We start from the raw sequence: 20,644 nt of genomic DNA, 5'->3' as shown, positions 1-20,644 counted from the left end.
GCTCCACACTGAGCTTGGAGCCCAAGCTTGATCTCAAGACCCTGAAATCATGACCAGAGCCAAAACCAAGAGTCAGACGCTCAGCCAACTGAAACACCCAGGCACCCCAGTGGCGGGTCCTTTTAAGTAAATTTTAAGAGGCAAGGCGCACTCAGCAAGTTGAAAGAGGTGGAAGATATTCAAGAGGCTGACATCTGGGGCACCTATCTCATTCATTTTCCAATGGATTCCCATTGCCCTTAGAATAAAACTTCTCCCCACAGCCTAGAAAGCCCTGAGTGATCTGGCCCTTCTGTAGACCAGGCTAAATCCCCATTGAAGGACTTAGAATGTTTCCCAAACCTTTCTGTGGCCAAAAGGTTCATGACCACCTCCCTCTCATTACTGAGGCCCATCTCAAGCCTCACCTCATCGGGGACCTTCTCTGACCACCCAGTCCCTACCACGACACCTGCTTTATGTCCTTTAGAGCACTAATCACTAGCTCAAATTGACTATGGATATGCTCAGTGGCTTATCATTGGTTTCTTCTCCTCTTGAAAGTAATCTCTGTGCCTTGCAAACAGGAAGCTGCTCCAGGTCTCTTCTTGCTCTGGGGCCCCAGAGCCCGGCACTGTGCTTGGCCTAGCACACAGGGGCTCCAGAAATATTTGCTCGTGTCCTTCACTCACCCGACAAATATTATTTGAGCAGCTGCTGTATGTGGAGTCCTGTGCACAAAGTTGGGCATTACAGCTCCAGCCGCAGCCCTCAAAGGCCCCCTGAGCTAGTAGAAGAGACAGCCAAGTCAGCAATCTCAGCAGGGGTGAGTACTGTCTCCCCTGGGTATGATGCTCGCTGTGCCTAGTCCAGACTGGGAGGAGGAGGTATCAGAGAGGGCCTTCTGGAGAAAAGGAAAGCTGAGACATGAGGCTAAATAAGAGTTGACTCAGGGGAAGGAGGGGAGAGGGTGACGTGTATCCCAGGCAGAGAGAACAGCATGTGCAGAGGCCCGGTGGGAAGGGAGCCCAGACATTAGAGGAATTGAAAGTAGTTCAGCCTGGTGAGAACCTGGCAGCAAGTGGCAAGAGATGATGCTGGAAACACAGGCAGAGCCAGGCTGGACAGGACCTTGCAAATTGAGCTAAGGAGTTGAGGAAGAGCACTGGGGAGCCATGGGAGGGGTTTGACCAAGGTAGTGGCTGCACTGGGTTTGTAAATAGTGCACTGTTCTTGTGGTGTGGGGAATGGGCTGGAGACAGGGAGCCAGTGAAGAAGCTGTGGTGAGAAATGTGGGGTGGAGAGAAGTGAACAGATTCTAATAAGGTTCGGGAGATGGAATCAGTAACGTTTGGTGGCTAATTAGTTTTGGGAGATGGGGATTGCTGGGGATAACACCCGGGTTCCTGGCTTAAGCTAGTGGTTGGTAGCGCTACTTACCAAACAGGGAAACCCAGGTTTAGGTAGAGGTGGCAAAGTTCTGAGTGGGACAGGCTGACTTTCAGGAGAGCCTGTCCCACTCAGGGACAGCAAGTCAGCAAGCGATTATTATGTGAGTTTCTCAAGGGCAAAAGTCCTGTCTTATTTATCTGTGTGCTCCCAGTCAGCAGGCCCTGGCCCACCGAATACCAAAAAGTACCCCACGACAGAGTTATAACAGTACTAGCCTTGATAACTGGCTGGAAAACAGGCTTCATATAAACCCCACAGGGCAGAAAACTTTAGGAGCCTGAGCATGTCAGACGGGGTGCTCTCGGTTAGGTTGCTCAGATAAAAAAAAAAAACCACTCTCGTTTACAACAACAAAGACTTATTTTTCACTCGCTCTAAGTCCATGGGGAGTCAACAGAGGCTTTGCTCCAAGTGGCCCTCACTCGGGGACGCAGGTTGATGGACCCTGTGCCACCTGGAACATCACTGGTCACCTTGAAGGAAGGAATTCGGCAAACTGTGCTCAGGTCCTTGAGGGCTCCTATCTGAGGGGGTACTTCCACTCATGTTTCATTGTCCAGAGCATGTCATAGGGCCATGCCTCACTTCAAGAGGACCAGGAGGTGCAAATCTACCATGTGCCAGGAAGGGGAGCCCTGGACATGTTGGTGACCAGTATTAAGGGGCATCGAGATCTTAGGTTTTAGAATAGAGCACCTGGCTGTCTCGGTGGGTAGAGCATGTGACTTTTTTAACTCAGGGTTGTGAGTTCAAGCCCCATGCTGGACGCAGAGCTTACTTAAAAAAAATCTTAGGTTCTAGTCGTGGGTCCACTGAGTTGGACAAATCAGTGTCCCTCTCTGAGCCTGCTTTCCCTGTCTGCAAAAAAGGACGATAATTGGGGCGCCTGGGTGGCTCAGTCGGTTAAGCATCTGCCTTTGGCTCAGGTCATGATCCCAGGGTTCTGGGATGGAGTCCCGCATCGGGCTCCCTGCTGAGCAGGGAGCCTGCTTCTCCTTCTCCATCTGCCTCTACTCCTCCCCCAGCTCATGCTCTCTCTCTCTCTCTCAAATGAATAAATAAAATCTTAAAAAAAAAAAAAAAAGGATGATAATGCTTCCTCACAGGGCTGCTATGTGGGTTGACAGAGCTTAGATGAAAGCAGTTTGTTTAGATGGGAAAGAGGAGTCCAGGGATGGGAAGCTGTGATACTTCTCAGGACGAGGGAGGGGCACACTTGAATGTGGGTGTGGCCAGAGTGGCTACGCAGAATCTGAGTGCACTGCACTCCGCTCTGGGGAATACAGGCTGGCTGGAGGGTCCCGTCTCTCTGCCCTGACTCCCTGAGTCCTTAAATATTTTTGTTCCTTTCATAATGCTCGGGTCCTCATCCTTCTAATGACACAGTGGGTCTCAGAGCTCCCTGAAAAATGGAGACAAAGCCATTACTGCCAAGTGCTGATGGACTGTGGAGCTCAAGTGTCTGCCTCACTCCTTGGCTGTGAGCCAGGACCCAGGTCTGGAGCCTGTGGGAGGCAGAATAATGCCCTCCCCCACTCACCTCCCCCCAAATGTCCATGTCCTAATCCCTGGAGCTCCTGAACGTGTTACTTTACAGGGCTAAAGAGATTTTGCAGATGTGATTAAGTTAAGGACCTTGAGATGGGGGAGTAGCCTGGATTATCCAGGTCTCCTATAATCACAAGGGGCTTCAGAGGACGGAAGAGGGAGGCAGGAGCGTCAGGAAAGGAGATGAGGTGATGGAAGCGGCAGTCCAAGTGATGCACTTGCTGGCTGCAAGGAGGTCATGAGCCGGTATGGGATGCGGACAGCCTGGAAAGGTAAGGAAATGGATTCTCCCTTAGATTCTCTTGAAAGAACACCAACCTGCCAATAACTTGAGCTTAGCCCAGGGAGACCCACTTCAAACTGGTGACCTCAAAAACTGTAGGATAGGGGCATCTGGGTAGCAGTCGGTTGAGCATCCGACTCTTGGTTTCAGCTCAGGTCATGATCTCAGAGTCCTGTGACTGAGCCCCGCGTGCGGCTCCACACCTGGCGAGGAGTCTGCTTCTCCCTCCCCCTCTGCTCCTCCCCCTGCTCACTCTCTCATATAAAGAAATAAAATCTTAAAAAAAAAAAAACAACTTTGTAGGATAATAAATTTGTGTTGTTTTAAGCCATTCCGTTTGTGATAATTTGATACAGCAGGCATGGGAAAGCAGAGAGCCTGCCCGCCAGACGTGGAGGGCAGAGGCTTGACCAGGACAGGTGCTTTTTACTGGCAAGTCACCCACCCTGCGACTGAGAGGGGCTCTGGCAAGATCCCCCACTTCTCTCTGCCCTTGGAGCTCCAGGTGAGGTGCTCCAGGAGCAGCCCTCAGATGCTCTCATCTCCCTGCCTCTTCTCAAGTTTTGCTTCTAGTGCCTCTGCCCACCTTGCAATGTGGCTTGGAGCAGATCCTTTCCTTCAGTAGGACCTAATTTTCTCTATATGCAAAAGGAAAGCAGGGATGGGCTGGGGACCCTCTGGGGCATTCCAGGCCTCCTATCGTGAGTCAGCATTTCAAAGATGCGTGGGCCTGCTGAGAGCTCTCTGATGATGCTCTTGAACCCACACTCCATCCCCAAGCTGGGTTCCTCCAGAGTCCTAACCAGTCTTTCCTGCTGCTACAAATGATGCACTTGTGCCCACAAGTTAAAAGACAGCGGGGGGCGGGGGGACAATGCTTTATTGACTTGGCACCTACGAACAGGTGGCTACAGGCCCCCAGGGTTCTTCACTGCTGCAGAGTGGAGGCTCTGTGGTGGGGGCAGCATAAATCAGAGATGCTGGTTCCAGCTGCAGGGAGGGGCCACTGTCCCTGCTTGGCCCCTCCAGTCCCCTTGTCCAGCCAAGCACCATCTGAGTCTGGGCCCTCATGGAGAAGGCCAGGGCAATGACCCAGGTTCTTCTGCAGCCCCAGGCAGGCGAAGGTAAGAGCTGTGGGCCTCTCTTGCCTTCCCTGTTCATGGGGATCCCAATATGGGTGGGGGAGAGGGAGATACCCCATTTATAGAGAGCCCCTGAGCCTCCTGGACCGGGGTCCAGGAAGGCAGGGTCAAATTGCTATAAGAGGAGCCCCACCAAAGAAGAGAGTTAAGTCATTCCCTTCCCTCCATTTTATGTTTTGGCTGAGGAGAAAGTGGGAGCTCTCACTGAACTGGGCCCATGGTAGTTGACAACAGTTGAGGTTGATGGGTAGAGTCAGGCTCTAGGCTCCCAAGGCAGGACCACATTGTCAGAGTGGGTTCTCTCCCAGGCAAGAAGAGGGAAGGGTAGGGTGAACTGAAGTTGTCACAGGAGGAGGGCTTCCTGGAGGAAGAGGGACAAGCCACAGCAGGCTCCCAGAAGAGATGGTCTGCAGAACAGGCTGGGTCACAATGGCCGGCACAGGACACTAGCATCCTCGCTGTGGTCACAGTTGTGGGCATCCCAGCGTATGTGAGAACAGAGCAGAAGAGCACTCTCGTCCCCACGGCACTTGACATTGTCCAGGAGGATAGGGCCTCGGCCTGGGCCAAAGTGGGCCTCGCCGGGGGCTGCCAGGGCCTGGCCACAGCCCAGCTGGTGGCACAGGACAGTGGCTGCTCGCAGGTCCCAGGCATCATCGCAAACAGTGCCCCACCTTTGCCCTAGGAAGAGTTCTACACGCCCCTCACACTGGTGAGCTCCGTTGGCCAGACGCAGGTGCCCTGGGGAGAGACAAGGATCAGGGCTTGCAGGGGCTGGCCCATGCCAGGCCATGAAGGGGTGGACAGAAGAGGCAAAGGGTGGTGGTTTGAGACACAGCATTGCCCTAGGGGCCGATGGATAAGGGCAGACAAATCAGATTAAAATAGGATGCGCAGCAGTCCAGACTCAGTCTCTGGACTGGAAGAATGTGTACCAGGCTTTGTGGGGGTGCTGTGCACATCCCGAGTGCTTCATGTCTGTTCTTAATCCTCTGTTCATAATCCCAGACCCTCAGCCCCAGCGCTGCTCTCTAGAGACTGTGATTGTGTCCCCTGAAGTTCATCATCTCCTCTCATCCACAGGTGTAAAAGTGAATTCTTTCATTTCTCTCTTCAGGAAGGAGCCACATTCCCTTATTTTGGTCCTATCCCTAGAAATCTCTAAGATTGCTCCCTTAAAACCCCCCTTTACCTCTTTCTGGACACCATATCCCGGACTAGCACAGAACAAAGATTCTCAAACCTGGTGCAAATCTGTTGAGCTGGATAACCTCAGGCTATGATCTCTCTCAATTCTGGTCCTTCCTATCCTGATGCCTCTACCTCCATCTTTGGGGGCTGTAAGCACCTACCGTCCCTTGGCCGAGGAGTGGGCACCCGGGTGGTCTCAGAACTATCCTGCTGGACTTGCAGTCCTAGCTCCTCTGGGCCTGGCTCAGCAAGGACAAAGAAAAAGAGGTGGCTGTAACATTAGGGAACATGTTCCTTGAGGCCAGGTTACCTCCTGGCCTCCCAAGGGAAGCCTGATTTAGGGGCAGAGAGGACCTTACAGGACCCTGAAAGACAACTGCTCTCTGCCAGTTGGATCAGAAATGGGGGTTGATGGAGCACCTGGGTGGCTCAGTCAGTTAAGTGTCCGACTCTTGGTTTCCACTGGGGTCATGGTCTCAGGGTCGTGGTCGGGCTCCCTTCTTTCTCTCTCTCTCTGCCCCTCCTCCCCGCTCATGCTCTCTCTCTAATAAATAAATCTAAAAATAAATAAATAAGGGTTGTGTTTCTTTCACCTTGGGACCCAAAGCGGAACCCTTTGTAGCTACCCCAAAGTTATTAGGCCCAGGGCACCAAAGGAGGATGAAGCTATCAATGCCCACACCAATCAATGAACAGCATTTTAAAATAGGTCAGACTCTACAAACACCCCTTTCCATTGATTCCTCCCAAAGGTCAGATGCTTGCTCCCCGAAAGCGATCAACTAACTCTCTCTGCTTATTAGAGCTTTCTGGGTCCTTGACTCAGCAGAGCGAAAGCTCCCCAGCCCCTCCCTTCACACAGATTTCCAGACTTTGTCCCCGGCTTTCCGCCTCTCCCCTCCAGCCCGCCCCTCACTGCCGCAGAGTGCGCGCCCTCCCCAAGATCCACCCCACTCTCACTGCAGAGGGCGCTCCCTTCCCGGCTCCGCCCGCGCCGCGCAGCCGCAGAGCGAGTAGATGGGCGGGCTCCGCCTCCCTCTGCGGAGTGCGCGTCCTCTCCAGCCCCCCACACGGTGCCGTGCCGCAGAGAGCCCTCACGCATGACCCCGCCCATTTCTCAGAGCCCGCCTTGTCCCGCCCTCGCTGCAGTACGCGCCTGCGCGCGGCCCCGCCCATTCCTGGGAGGCCGTGCTGCGCTGCCCCGCCCGCGCTGCAGTACGTGTCTCTGCTGGGTCTCGCAGCGGCCTCACCTAAGCAGAGCGCGCCGGCATCCTCATGGTGGCCGCAGTTGTGCTGACCCCAGCCCAGGTGGAAGCAGTCGCTCAGGCGGGCCTCCGTTCCGGCGCAGCCCACGTTGTCTAGCAGCACGGGGCCGCGCCCGTAGCCGAAGTGGCCGAGGCCGGTGGCGCCCAACGCAGGACCGCAGCCCGCCTCGCGGCAGGCCACGCGCGCATCCGCGAAGTCCCAGTCATCGTCGCACACGGTGCCCCAGCCCCCGGCGTACATCACCTCCACGCGGCCGCGGCATGGGTCCGGGCCGCCCACCAGCCGCAGCCGGCCGCCTGCGGGGCGCACAGGCCCGCGGCCATAGGGGCTGGGCTGCGGCCGCTGGCTCCCAGAGCCCCAGCCGCACCCTCTCCCACCCGCAACAGAACCCTGGCTCTGCCACTTACTTTTCTTCCCCGCGGCCCAGGTAGCTGTGGTGAACAGTGCCGTCTCCCTGGAAGGCAGGGCACCAACTCCTGTAGCTGCAGAGACAGGGCATCTAGAGCATTTGAAGGGGACAAAGAGGCCTTCTGGCCTGCAGCAGGGCACAGGGATGCCTATGAGATCCCCCAGCTGTACCACACCTGCACCCCACACTCAGCCTCAATCCTAGTGTCGCCGTGTTGTCACGTGTAGTCCTCAGGAAACTTGGTTGGAATGAACCGAGTCCTATTTCCAGGCATTATCCTAATTTCAATTCCAATGATCGTTCCAGACCAAACTCCAAATGTGCTTGTAGCCTTCATTCAACCTCTAGCTCAACCCTCTCAAGGTCTCTCAATTTCCAACCTCAGCACCCACCCAAATTTTACCTCAGAGCTTTGAAGAAATCCCTTACTATCTCCTCCCACCTTGCTGAACTTTCCAGAGCCCTGGATTTCATCCTTGCTCCATCCGCTCATCGTTCTCTCACCACCTCTTTACCATCTGGCCAAAAGACCTGGTCGGCTAGCCAGGGCCCCCCTCCAGTAGATCCAGGACAGCCTTTCTAATTCCCAGCCCTGCCTACCTTGCCCCTACCATTCCAGCCTGGAAGGCTGGGCTTCTTACCCCCTGGCTCCGTGTGCCAGGCCCAGTCCTCTCTTGTGGCCAAGGGTGGTAGTGCTGTGAGAATCGGGGGGCCCAGCACTGGAGCAGGAGAGAAAGGAGCAGGGTCAGAGGCCAAGGTTCTGGTTCCTGGTCAGCCTTGGGCTGTCAGGGGAGGATGGGAGGGTCTCCCTGGAGAAGAGAGCAGATCTTACTTCCAGAGTCAGGGGCTCAACCCCGGCTGTGGTCCAAGGAGGTCTGCCCTACTTGACAGTGTTTGTAATTTACTTGTGGTGCACAAGTGTACACTCCACAGTTTATAAAGGGCTTTGGCAGATGTACTTTCATTTCTCTCCAATGTTTTCCAGAAGCCCAATGGGAGCCCACCAGGGAGGGCCATGCATAGTCCTAAGGGGCTTACAAAACAAGGTTCATTCCCATCTTACAGATAAAATAGGACGAGAAAGGGCAAGGGTCATGCTGGGGACTGTGCAGCAAGGTTAGCTGTGGCTTTGCCAGGGCTCAATGTGTGAGCATGGGTCAGGCTCTGCCTCACGGGGCCTAGCCTTTCCCCTCTGTAAACTAGGAATGGCAGCCCCTGGTTTGCGGTGAGGCATGGGCAAACACTTTTATCTTGTAGAGTGGAGTCCATCTGTGAAGTGCCATTACTGGTTCTATTATTCCTATTTGCTCAGGAAAACTCTCAAAATGGGAGGACCAGGTGGGTGAAAATACTATTATAAGAGCATCCAGAATTAGAGAGAGCTGTGTACGCTATGTAAATCTGGGGCCATCCCTGGACTACAGTGAGAGAATTCTGGGGTATCTCTGCTGCAATTCTAGAGTAATATTACTTTACTTTTTAGTATTCCATGAAGAGTACCTAGAAATTGCTAGAAAATTCCGGGGGCGTTCTTGGGGTACTGTTAGATAATTCTGGAGTATTGCTGGCACAATACTGTGAAACCTACCACAAAGACTACTGGGACTTTCAGAGGCACTTCTAGAGCAGTATTGAGACGTTAGAAGTAATTTCGGGGTCTTCCTGGAAAGCACTGGGGAGCATAGCGGCAGCCATCAAGCCACGCCCGCCCGCGTGCCTCGGAATACGGCCCCGCCCCCGCGCCCCGCCCCGCCCCGCCCCCAGCCCGCCCCCCAGCCCGCACCTGCGCAGAGCGCGCCAGCGTCCTCGTGGTGGCCGCAGTTATGCACACCCCAGCCCAGGCTTAGGCAGGCTGCCAGGCGGGGTTCGCCGCCTTCGCAGTGCACGTTGTCCAGCAGGATGTGCCCCGTGCCATAGCCAAAGAAGGCGTTGGTGGTGGCGGCCAGGGCGGCCCCACAGCCCAGCTGGCGGCAGACCACGGCAGCATCCGGCAGCCCCCAGTCGTCGTCACACACGGTGCCCCACAGGCCGCCGTGCAGGATCTCCACTCTGCCCTGACACGGGCCCGTGCCCCCCACCAGGCGCACACTGCCCTCACCTGGTGGGGGTGGGGACAGGGAGCATCTCCCACAGGGCTCGGCCTCCCCGTCCAACATTGCACCTGACCCAGCGCACCCACAGTGCCTCAGGCCCCGCACGTGCCCACAGTGCATGGTGCCCCAGGACCTAAAACCCAGGAGGAGCGGTTCACCCAGTTACCCCAGGGCACTGCGGCCTCACAGTCCCAGATAGGGGGAGGTTTGTGGGATCGGGACAGACTGGCTTTGTGTCATTTCCTGCCTGAAACCAACCTTCCTGGCACTGGTCCCTGCTCTCCTAAGCAATCCTAACCGCAGAGGACTTCCTTGCCTATTTATCTGTCCATCCTTTAGGGCACTTTCCATTTTCTTGTTCTACATCATTATCCACATTTCTGTACATATCTGACTCTCCCATTGGATTAAGCTCGGGTCCTCACCTCTCTCACTAAACTTGTGCTGACTATTTTTAATCATCCCACGGGAAGGGACTCCTCTTTCCCCATCCAGACTGTGAGCAGCCTGGGGGGCTGTGAGGGGCAGGATGGGGAGGGAATGACCCAGCTCACCCATTGGTTATCCCTCTCTTCCCACCGTCAAGGGTAGATATGGGAGACTCCCCTTGGGGTCCTTCTCTTAAGACCCAGGTGGTCCCCCATGTTGCCCTTACTTACCTTTCCCATTCTGGGGAGTTGTAGGGGGCACCCTACTGGTGAACACTTTCCTTGTTGGGGGCTGCGTGGGCAAGAATTCTGGGAAGGAAGCAGGGTGGAAGGGAGGAGGATACATGGATCTTTCTGTTCTTCATCCTCACACCCACGGGTGTGTTAGCAGCAGGGCTGCTGCTGGTACCTGCCATAGGGCCTCTGGCCACACAAAGGGTCAAAGCCAGGAACCCTGGGGTGTGAGAGGAGAAGGGGGCCCCTGAGTCCAGAAAGCAGTAGCTTCAGACGAGTTCTTTTAGTTCTTAGAGCAGCATCCCATTACTTGAGAACGTACTAGAAATGCAAATTCCCGGGCCCCACCCCAGACCTGCAGCATCAGAAACTCTGGGTTGGAGCCGCAGGCTGTGTTTTAATGAGACCACCAGGGGGTTTTCTTGGAAAACTAGAACCGTTACTCTCAAGGTCAATGCCTCTCAGCGGTTTCTGCGGCAGCCCCACACCAAATGGACCTTGCTGCCAGTGTTGACCCCGCTTGTTTGATTTTAAAAATGGGGAGAGGCCTCTGCTGGAACAATCAAGGCCCTACATAGAAACAATAGCGCTGGTTTTCCTTTCAGCCAAGATCACACAATGAAGCAGAAGGACCCCTGGGACCCTGACAGCTAGGCTGGGGCTCTTCGCCAGCACTAAGCAGCGCCACCCCCGGCTTGGTCTTCCGCGTGGAAGTCCCTTCATTCATCCAGCCTGCAGCCCTGCTGCCTGCCCTCCCCGGTCAGGGGTCTCGGCTTACCATCGCACAGGACAGCCACGTCTTCGTAGTGGAAGCAATTGTGAACGCCCCAGCCTCGGCTGCTGCACTGGCTCAGGGCGGCTTCCTGCCCGCCGCACTCCACGTTGTCCAGCAGGATGGGGCCTCGGCCTTGGCCGAAGGCGAGGGGCCGCGGCACGGGCAGCGCCAGGCCGCAGCCCAGCTGTCGACACACCACGTTGGCATCCACCACATCCCAGTCATCGTCACAGACGCTGCCCCAGGAGCCACCGTGCAAGACCTCCAGGCGCCCCCGGCAGCGGCTCGGGCCCCCCACCAGCCTCAGCTCTGTGGAGAGGGTTGAGCTGGCACCAGAGGGATCGCTTGGGCCTGACCTGCAGGACGCCCACCTTGCTGTGAAGTCATGGAAGCATGGGAGCCTTAGGATCAGTCCCTTCAGGACTTTATTTCTCCCTCTCTATCAAATGGGGAGACTAGCACAATCCGTGTGGGGGCATCTAGAGTTATGGAGGGCCTGTTAGCCATCATTCCCTGAGGATCTGTCTGAGCATCTGAGTACATGGGGGGCAGGGCAGGGTGCGGGTTGGAGGGGCAGAGGCACCTACCTGGAAAGGGCAGTGGCGTGGGCTGTAGGGCACTGGCTGAAACAGAACAAAGAAGAATATTGGCCCCTCTACCCTGTTCCCCTGGTGGCCTGGCCCTGGGAACATTGCCTCCCCTCCCCACATGGTCCTTACCATCATCCCCCACCTCTTCACTTCCCCTGCCTGCTCCAAGCTTCTGCTCTCTCCCCCAGACTGTCCCAGTGGGCCTCCTTGCTTCACCCCTCTCCCATCACCCTAGAGAGATCCGCCTGAAACAGGGGTCTGATTATAGCCCTCCATTTTGAGGTTCCTCAAAGACTCTCCATTTCCCGCAGGAGTCCCAGACCCTGAGCTTTCTCTACAAAGCCTTCTACTACCTTCTGACCAAGCTTCCCCTAACTTTTTTTTTTTTGAAAAAAAATTTTTTTTAAGTAATCTTTACACCCAAAGTGGGGCTGAAACTCACAACCCCTGAGATCAAGAGTCACACACTCTACCTACTAAGCCAGCCAGGCGCCCGCCTCCCCCCTGGACTTCTTTATATCCCACCAGTCTTGTCTCTGGGTCTTTAGCCCTGCAGTTTCCTCTGCTTGAACAGTTTTGCTCGTTATGGCCCTGCAGCTCCTTCCAGATACAGCTCGGAGCCCCCTCCCCTGGGAAGCCTTCCTGGAACCCTCAGCTAGAAGTGCTTTCTGTTTCCTCCGAATCCCTGAGCACCATCTTCATGGCCCTTTCTGGGCCTTCTGCCTGGTGAGGTGACCATGCCTGTCTCATCTCGGTGTTTCCCGTCCCCCACCCCAAGCCTATGACTGGGCAGATGGTCAGTAGCTCTGCCTTAAGTGTGTCAATTGGCTTTGGGATTCATTAGGATATCCCCCAAAAGATTTACCTATACCTATACAAGACCTTCTCCTTCAGCCCTCATGTATGTATATGCCAGGCACTGTGCTCATCGCTTTACGTGGCCTGGCTCACTTAACCATTAGGACGACATAGGAGGTGGGTAGGATTGCGCACAAGGGGAACGTCAGGTTCAGTGAGTTTAGGCAACTCGCTCAAGGCCACACAGCGAACAGGGAGTAGAGCCGGGATTCCAACCTAGACAGCCACACTCTTCTTCACCACACAATTCTGGGCACATGGCCTGAGAGGCGGGGAGGTAAACAGGGAAACTAGTTTGGGAAATGGAAAACCCCATAACAACGCCTCGCTTATATGCAGGGTATTACAGTTCTCAGACACATTCGTGACACCTCATAGGATCCTTACAACAGTCCTCCGAGGTGTGTACTAGTGTATCCATTTTACAGATGAAGAAACTGAGACTCAGTTTCTTCTTTCTCAAGTTAGGATCGTCCCTAGGTCGTTTGGTTCTATGTATCCCACCAGCTGCCTTTTGAACAGCCATTGCTGAGCCCACTCCTTTCCCTCCTTCCCTATTTCCAATGTCCCCTAACTGCCCAGACTCTGCATACATTGAGCCCTCACTTCCAGCACTCAGCCCTCCACTTCCCCAACGAAGACCCTTAGCTTGCATCTGGAAAGAACTATGGAAACCACCTCATTAACAAACCATGTCCCACCATAATTTTACAGCTGGGAAAACTGAGAGCCAGAAAGGGGAAGGGTCAGGGCTTCGGGGAGGGCACTCACCCAGCGGCAAGAAGAGGAGGAAGGACAGGGCTGGGGGGAGGGATGAAGGGGTCTTGCTCCTGTCTCCGGGCCTCCACCCCCTGCTCTTCTCTGCCGTCTGGGGACCAATTCGCATCTCTGCTTCCTTGTGCATCCAGCCGGGGGATGGCCTTTCAGAGGGTCCCATCAAGGGGCGGTGGAGGAATCACAGATGGAACATCTGGAATTAAAGATCCCCAGTCACTTCTTCCAGGTGGAAGGGGCCCAGCGAGAGCTTCAGGGGTTGTGTGACATTTCCGCTCGGATCTGGCATTCCAGAAGAGGCAGCAGCAGGGGCAACAGCTGGGACCTCTGGGAAGGATGGGGCACAGGACCCTAATGAGGAGCTAGGTCTGGCTGGAGCCGAGGGTGTGTGAGAGCAAGTGGCAGGAGACAAAGCTGGAGGGTTGCCTGGTCCCAGACCAAGACAGGCTCGAAGGTTGTGCTGAGGGCCCAGCGCATCCCAAAGCCCGGTGTTAGTTCCACTGATGGTAATCCACATAATTTTAGTGGGCGATAAAAGAATGTTTACTCTTTTCCTTTTCTTCTTTTCTTTTTTTTTAGAGTGCTTTCTCTTTTTGAAAAGGCTACTGTTTTCCATTTACTTGGGGGCAATATAAAGTTTCTCTTTAAAGTTAATTTAAATCAGAAGAAATGAGTCAATTTAAGGGGAAAAAAAATCAAGGAAATATGGTTCCCGTGACTCTCAAATATGCCAAAATGGTGAAGGGGTGGGAGAGTAGATGCCATTTGGGATGCTCTGCCCTTTTGGGGTAGGAAGCCCTGGAAGATGCTTTTTTAAGATTTGGATTGAGTAGGGGCGTCTGGCTGGCTCAGTTGGAAGAGCATGTGACTCTTGATCTTGGGGTCATGAGTTTGAGCCCCACGTTGTGTGTAGAGATGACTTAAAAATAAATAAATAAATTTGGGGAGTGCCTGGGTAGCATAGTCAGTTAAGCCTCCGACTCTTGATTTCAGCTCAGGTCATGGTCTCAGGGTTGTGGGATCGAGCCCCGAGTCAGGCTTTGCACTCAGTGCAGAGTCTCCTTGTCCCTCTCCCCATCCCCTCTCAAATAGATGAATGGATAAAATCTTTAATTAATTAATTAATTAATTTTGGATCGAGGTATACAAGCCCCAAAGTGCATAAATTGGAAGTGTAGAGCTCAGTGAACATTCACACCATGTAAGCAGCATCCCGGTAAGACCCCATGTTCCCTTTCCTGGCAGACCTTCAGCAGGAGTCTGACACAGTGTGTGGATAGTAGTGGGATGGTTGGGGGGAGATGGGGGTCTGGTTTAGTGGATGGGTCTGTTTGGGATATATATATATATTTTTTAATTTTATTTATTTATTTGACAGAGAGAGACACAGTGAGAGAGGGAACACAAGCAGGGGGCAGTGGGAGAGGGAGAAGCAGGCTCCCCGCTAAGCAGGGAGCCCGATGCGGGGCTTGATCCCAGGACCCTGGGATCATGACCTGAGCCGAAGGCAGACACTTAACGACTGAGCCACCCAGGCGCCCCTGTTTGGGATATATTGAGAGGGAGACACCTCCCAACAGGAGACAGCCCCCATCTCCCCCACCCACCCCAGGCTTGGCCTCTCTCCTGGCATACAAACAGTCTGGTTGGGGAAGGATTGAAAACCTATCTGGATGTGGACACGGGGTTTTCAATACTCCATTCATGGGGCTCAGTACAGCCCCCAGTGGAATAATCAGCTTTTGTCTTCTCTCTGCCTGACCTGGGGACAGCTGGGAGATGGGGAGTTGAGGACTATGAGGAGGGGGGCAGCCATGGGCCAATCTTTGCTGAGGGGCTCCATAGTGATCTGGGCCTGCCCCTGCCTCACCCCCTGGGACCCCAGGTGGAAATGAGGCTTAACTGTTCCCTGCCCTCCATGAACTGTGACTCTCTGAAGCGCTCACACTCCCTCCCCACCCTTTATTAGTGCACCTTTTGCCTTTACATCTGGGGGGGGAGGGGAGAGGGCAGCATAACACAGTGCTTAGAAGCATCAGCTCCACCACCTACTAGCTGTGTGACCTCACCTCAATAAGCCTCACTATCCTCATCTGTAAAATGGGGCTAGTAATACACTTCACTCTAACAATTGTTGCTGTGTTAAAGGAGCTAAAGTTTATAAAAGGTTTAGCCCAGTGCCTGGCCCACCATAAATGTGGTAGCTATTTTATTGTTACTACTCTCTGTGGACCTTTAAGGGCAGGGGCCAGATCTTGTTCAATGGCAGCATCTGGCACAGGGTGGGTACTCAGGAAATGTTTGTTGAATGACTGAATGAAGTTTAGAGCTGCAGAATCATAGAATGAAGCAGTCAGAAGGGGCCCAGGAGACCATCAAAGGTAATTCCACATCTGACCAGTAGAAAACTTGTCATTCTTTCTCTCTCTCTCTCTCTCTCACACACACACACACACATACACACACACACACCCCAGCAAAAGTGAAGTATTCATACCTGGGGGAATGTTCTGGGATCTTTCTGTCCCCTCTTCCACAGTCAATCCAAGATCAAATCTCAAATCACCTTTTCTGCCCCCAGGAGTTTAGGAGGGGGAAGGAGTCCCCAAACGCGAATGGACACAGACCTTTCTTCTTTTCTTTCCAGAGCTGGAAGATGAGCAGAGGCAAAGTCCCCGTCCATGGAGCTGGCTGGTGGACCCAGCCTGTCCCCACCCGACCTCAGGGGCAGAGGGAGGCAAAGGGAGAGTGGAGGTGACCTGCACAGTCTGAAGCAGCCCCAGAGAAGGGGCACCCAGGCAGAGGAGGAGCTCAGGGGTGGGGGGACAGGCGTGGACTCTCAGGGCCAGGCAGCCCCTCCTTCCCCTTCCTCCTAGTCCAGGGCTCGGGTTTCAGAAAGGCAGCTTGGCCAAGCATCCCTGAGCTCCTGCAATAGCCTTATCCAACCCTTAATCCTGTTGCCCTGGGGAATCCCCTCGATCAAGCCCTGACCCACGTCCCACGAGGGGGGTGGGGGTTCTTCCTTGTTCCTTGCAGGCTCTTCCTTGTTCTGTTTCACAGGAGCCAGAGTGTGTGTGCTGGGCTTCCCATGCAGGTAGGGCCTCTGATCTTGCTGCTCATTTTGCCTTACTGTTATTCCTCTTGAGTTCTGGTGCCTTTTGAGCTTTGGGGCTTTTGTAGTTGTGGGTGACAGAAAGTGGCATGTGGCTTCTTCTATAACTTGCGGCTTCCATAAAATGCTGTGCTGGAATTGTGCTCCTTCCCGCTGCCTGAACCACAAACTCTCAAAGCCGGAGCACCCCCGCAGGGCACTTCCCCAACCTGGCTGTGTATCCACATTAGCCCCCCTTTATATATACTTTAAAAATATATACAGATTCCTGCCCCCACCATTTCTGCTATGGAGATTCACGGATAGCATCCCCCAAAAGTGTATTTTTGAAAAGCTCCTGAGGACCAAACATGGTTGGGAACCAGGGGTGTAGTCCAAATCGTTTATCCTGCAGGTGGGAAGACAAGGCTAAAACAGACAAAGGGAGACACAGTGTCTCGAAGGACTGTTTCCTAGCTCTTGGGCCTGATCTTGCTTCCTATTTCTTGGAGAAAGAGAAAACTCTCTGCAGGGAGGTCTGCCATCACCTCGCTCCCAAAGCTATACACCCTCGTGTGCCTGCACCCATCCCTCCTTCCCTCCTGCCTCTTTCTTCCTCCCCTGGCCTGACCGAACTGCTCCCCCACAGTCCAGACCCCATGTCCTTCTGCCTTGTCAAAGACCTCCCTCTCTCCATCTGTGCATCTTCTCTCCCCCATAGTCAGCTGCTCTTTCCCAACTGGATTCTTCACATGGGGCTTCTGAGCATCCTCGGGTCTCTGTCATGACAAGCAAATGACAGAAAACCCTTTCAACCTGTGGCTAGTGGGTCCTCAGGGTAGAAATGGTCAGGCCCTGGTTTCCCTCTGTCACTGGCTGGAGAATGTCTGGGAAGTGACGCCTTGGCTCAGATGCTCAGGCCTTGGAAGGTGCTGGAACTGGAGTCTGTCAGCTGCCTGCGTTCCTCACAGCTCATCAGCAAGTTCTTTCTACCAGGGAGATCTGAGCAAGCGAGCTTTGGCTTGCATGCTGCCACTGGACTCCACGGGCCCCTCTTCCGGCCGGTACCCCATCCCTCTCCTCCCCATCACAGCCAGACTTCACGAAAGTGCTGCCCGCACACGCATGTCCGCCTCCTTACCTCTCTCAGTGCCTTTGGTCCTTACCACTCTGCTGAGGCAACTCTTCCTAAGGTCACCAGGGACCTCTGTGTCATGAGATCCCAGGGAGGATTTTCATTCCTTGTTTTAGTTAGAATAGCAGCTCTGGGAGCGCCTGGGTGGCTCAGTTGGTTAAGCGTCTTGTTCTATATCTCAGCTCAGGTCTTGATCTCAGGATCATTTGTTCAAGCCCCGCAATGGGCTCCACACTGGGTGTGAAGCCTACTAAAACAACAACAACAACAACAAAACAAAAACACAGGGCTTCCTTCTCATGGCCCATGAGGGCTACCGCGGCTCCTGCCATCTGCTTTTATTTTTTTATTTATTTTCTCACAGTTCTGGAAGCTGGAAGTCCAAGATCAAGGTTCTGGCAGGGTTTGGTCCTTGGTGAGGACCCTCTTCCTGGCTTGCAGATGGCCGCTTTCTCTCCGTGTTCTCACATGGGGATTGGGGAGCACTCTCTGGTGTCTCTTCTTATAAGGACACTAATCCTATGGGATGAGGACCCTACCCTTATGAACTTACTCAATTTCAATTACCTCCTAAAGGCCCTATTTCTGTAAATAATCACCTTTGGGGTCGGGGATTCAGCATGAATTTTGGAGGGATACATTCAGTCCATAAGAGACAACGAAAAGGGGAAGAAAGGAGAAATGGAGGGATTTTTCAAGCTCCTTCCTTAAAGGATATGACCACAAGCCTTCTCCTATATCATGGCTGGAACTTCTCTTAGCTGGCCATAGCCCAGCTATAAAAAGGGAGAGTAGAGGGGACGCCTGGGTAGCTCAGTCGGTTAAGTGTCAGACTCTTTTTTTTTTTTTTTAAGATTTTATTTATTTGACAGAGAGAGAGACAGTGAAAGAGGGAACACAAGCAGAGGGAGTGGGAGAGGGATAAGCAGACTCTCCGCCGAGCAGGGAGCCCAATGCGGGGCTCGATTCCAGGACCCTGGGAGCATGACCTGAGCCGAAGGCAGACGCTTAACGACTGAGCCACCCAGGCACCCCAAGTGTCCGACTCTTAATCTCATCTCTGGTCGTGGTCTCATGGTTGTGAGTTCAGGCCCCGCGTTGGGCTCCATGCTAGGTGTGGAACCTACTTAAAAAAAAAAAAGATCAGTATGAGATGTCATCACACACCTATCAGAAGGGCTAAAGTAAAAATAGTGACAATACCAAATGCTAACAAGGATGTGGAGAAACTGGATCCCTCATTCATTGCTGGTGGAATGTAAAGGGGTCCAGACACTCTGGAAAATAGTTTGGCAGTTTCTTAAAAAATGAAGCATACACCTAACATATAACCCAGCAATTGTACTCCCAGGCATTTATCTCAGAGAAATGAGAATTTATGTCCGTACAAAAACCTATACATGAACTTTCATAGCAACTTTATTTTTTTTAAAGATTTTATTTATTTATTTGAGAGAGAGAGAATGAGAGACAGAGAGCACAAGAGGGAAGAGGGCAGAGGGGGAAGCAGACCCCCTGCTGAGCAGGGAGCCCAATGTGGGACTCGATCCAGGGACTCCAGGATCATGACCTGAGCCGAAGGCAGTCGCTTAACCAACTGAGCCACCCAGGCGCCCCACAGCAAGAGACTCTTAACTCTAAGAAACAGAGGGTTGCTGGAGGGGAGAGAGGTGGGAGGATGGGGTAAGTGGGTGATGGGCATTAAAAATAAAGTTGCGGGGCCTGAACTCACAACCATGAGACCACGACCAGAGATGAGATTAAGAGTCGGACACTTGGGGTGCCTGGGTGGCTCAGTCGTTAAGCGTCTGCCTTTGGCTCAGGTCATGCTCCCAGGGTCCTGGAATCGAGCCCCGCATTGGGCTCCCTGCTCGGCGGAGAGTCTGCTTATCCCTCTCCCACTCCCTCTGCTTGTGTTCCCTCTTTCACTGTGACTCTCTGTCAAATAAATAAAATCTTTAAAAAAAAAAAAAGCATTGTAGATTTTCAAAACATCCTATCACCTAGAAGTTGAACATGTATTTCCAGGTTTTTAAAAAATATTTTTTTTAATTTATTTGAGAGAGAGAGCAGAGGGAGAGGGAGAAACAGACTCCCCAGAGAACAGGGAGCTGATGCGGGGCTTGATCCCAGGACCCTGAGATCATGAGCTGAGCTGAAGGCAGATGCTTAACCAACTGAGCCATCCAGGTACCCTGAGCATGTGACTCTTGATCTCAGGGTTGTACGTTTGAGCCCCACATTGGGTGTAGAGATTACTTAAAAATAAAATCTTTAAAAAAAAAATAAATAAAGATAAAAGCAAACATTTTTAGCACTTCTTGAAATCATCACCTTGAGGTGTGAAAAAATGGTTTCCAACAAGTGTTTCTTTTCTGGTATGAGAAGCTGCCAGTGCTGAGGGATTGATTTACTGATGACCTTTCTTAAAGATCATTTGGAGGCAGCTGGGCCCGGATGGAGGGTAGGAAAATCTGGTGTCCAGTTAATGGGTGGATTTCCACTGGGCTCCACATTCTGGAATGCCTCTCCCATGTGGAGCACCTCATCTGCTCTTGAGCTCCCTGGGAGGGCAGTGACCCTCAGATGCTTCCATGACTCCACTTAGGTCAGTTATGAAAAGACCTCATGCACTTCTTTTTTTTTTTTTTTTTTAAGATTTTATTTATTTATTTGACAGAGAGAGACAGCAGAGAGAGGGAACACACGCAGGGGGAGTGGGAGAGGGAGAAGCAGGCTTCCCGCTGAGCAGTCCAGTGCGGGGCTCGATCCCAGGACCTGAGATCACGACCTGAGCTGAAGGCAGACGCTTGACGACTGAGCCGCCCAGGCACCCCAGGTTTTTTTTTTTTTTTTTAGATTTTATTTATTTATTTGCAAAAGAGAGAGAGAATGAGTGGGGGGAGGGTTGGAGAGAGAGAGAGAAGCAGACTCCCCCGCTGAACAAGGAGCCCAATGCGGGACTCGATCCCAGGATCCTAGGATGATGACCTGAGCCGAAGGCAGATGCTTAACTGACTGAGCCACCCAGGTATCCCTATTTATTTATTTTGAAAAGACTTTATTTTTATTATTTTTAGAAAAGATTTTATTTATTTATTTATGGGGGCGGGGGGAGGGGCAGGGGAAGAAGGAGAGAGAGAATCTCAAATAGACTCTGAGCTGAGCAGGGAGCCCCACACAGGGTTTCTTCCCACGAGCCTGACATCATGACCTGAACCAAAACCAAGAGCTGACACTCAACCGACTGAGCCACCCAGGCTCCCCTATTTTATTTTTTTAGACTCCACGCCCAATGTGTGGGGCTTCAACTCACAACCCGAGATCGAGGATCTCATGCTCTACTAACTGAGCTAGTCAGGCGCCCCCTCCATTTTTAGTTTAGACATTTATTTT

The 20,644-nt window shown here is 53.0% G+C and overlaps 1 protein-coding gene across 1 annotated transcript; it reads right to left on the bottom strand.

Annotated features, from left to right (window-relative positions):
- Window positions 1–4,273: 4,273 nt before the first annotated feature.
- SSC4D (scavenger receptor cysteine rich family member with 4 domains) lies at window positions 4,274–13,185 on the bottom strand. The gene is made up of 10 exons (XM_034988148.1): window positions 13,020–13,185; window positions 11,388–11,423; window positions 10,804–11,109; window positions 10,023–10,100; window positions 9,054–9,368; window positions 7,912–7,989; window positions 7,269–7,343; window positions 6,846–7,157; window positions 5,757–5,834; window positions 4,274–5,145 (listed from the first exon to the last, which is right to left on the bottom strand). Exons 1-10 carry the CDS (start codon window positions 13,183–13,185, stop codon window positions 4,829–4,831), a joined length of 1,761 nt encoding a protein of 586 aa, XP_034844039.1. The 3' UTR covers window positions 4,274–4,828.
- Window positions 13,186–20,644: the final 7,459 nt, after the last annotated feature.

This window comes from Mirounga leonina, unplaced genomic scaffold, assembly GCF_011800145.1.
Source record: "Mirounga leonina isolate KUSES-001 unplaced genomic scaffold, KU_Mleo_1.0 Mir_454, whole genome shotgun sequence".
In the NCBI taxonomy this organism is placed as follows: Eukaryota; Metazoa; Chordata; class Mammalia; order Carnivora; family Phocidae; genus Mirounga; species Mirounga leonina.
The sequence above is the reverse complement of the archived record's forward strand: the minus strand, read 5'-3'. Positions and strand labels throughout refer to the sequence as shown.

Excerpts from the sequence above, each read along its gene's own strand:
- SSC4D (XM_034988148.1), bottom strand. The coding sequence starts at position 13,185 with ATGGGACCCTCTGAAAGGCCATCCCCCGGCTGGATGCACAAGGAAGCA. Across the intron at positions 11,110-11,387 it reads CACGCCACTGCCCTTTCCAG|AGCTGAGGCTGGTGGGGGGC; the intron begins GTAGGTGCCTCT and ends CCCTCTCCACAG. Across the intron at positions 5,146-5,756 it reads CACTCCTCGGCCAAGGGACG|GGCACCTGCGTCTGGCCAAC; the intron begins GTAGGTGCTTAC and ends GTCTCTCCCCAG.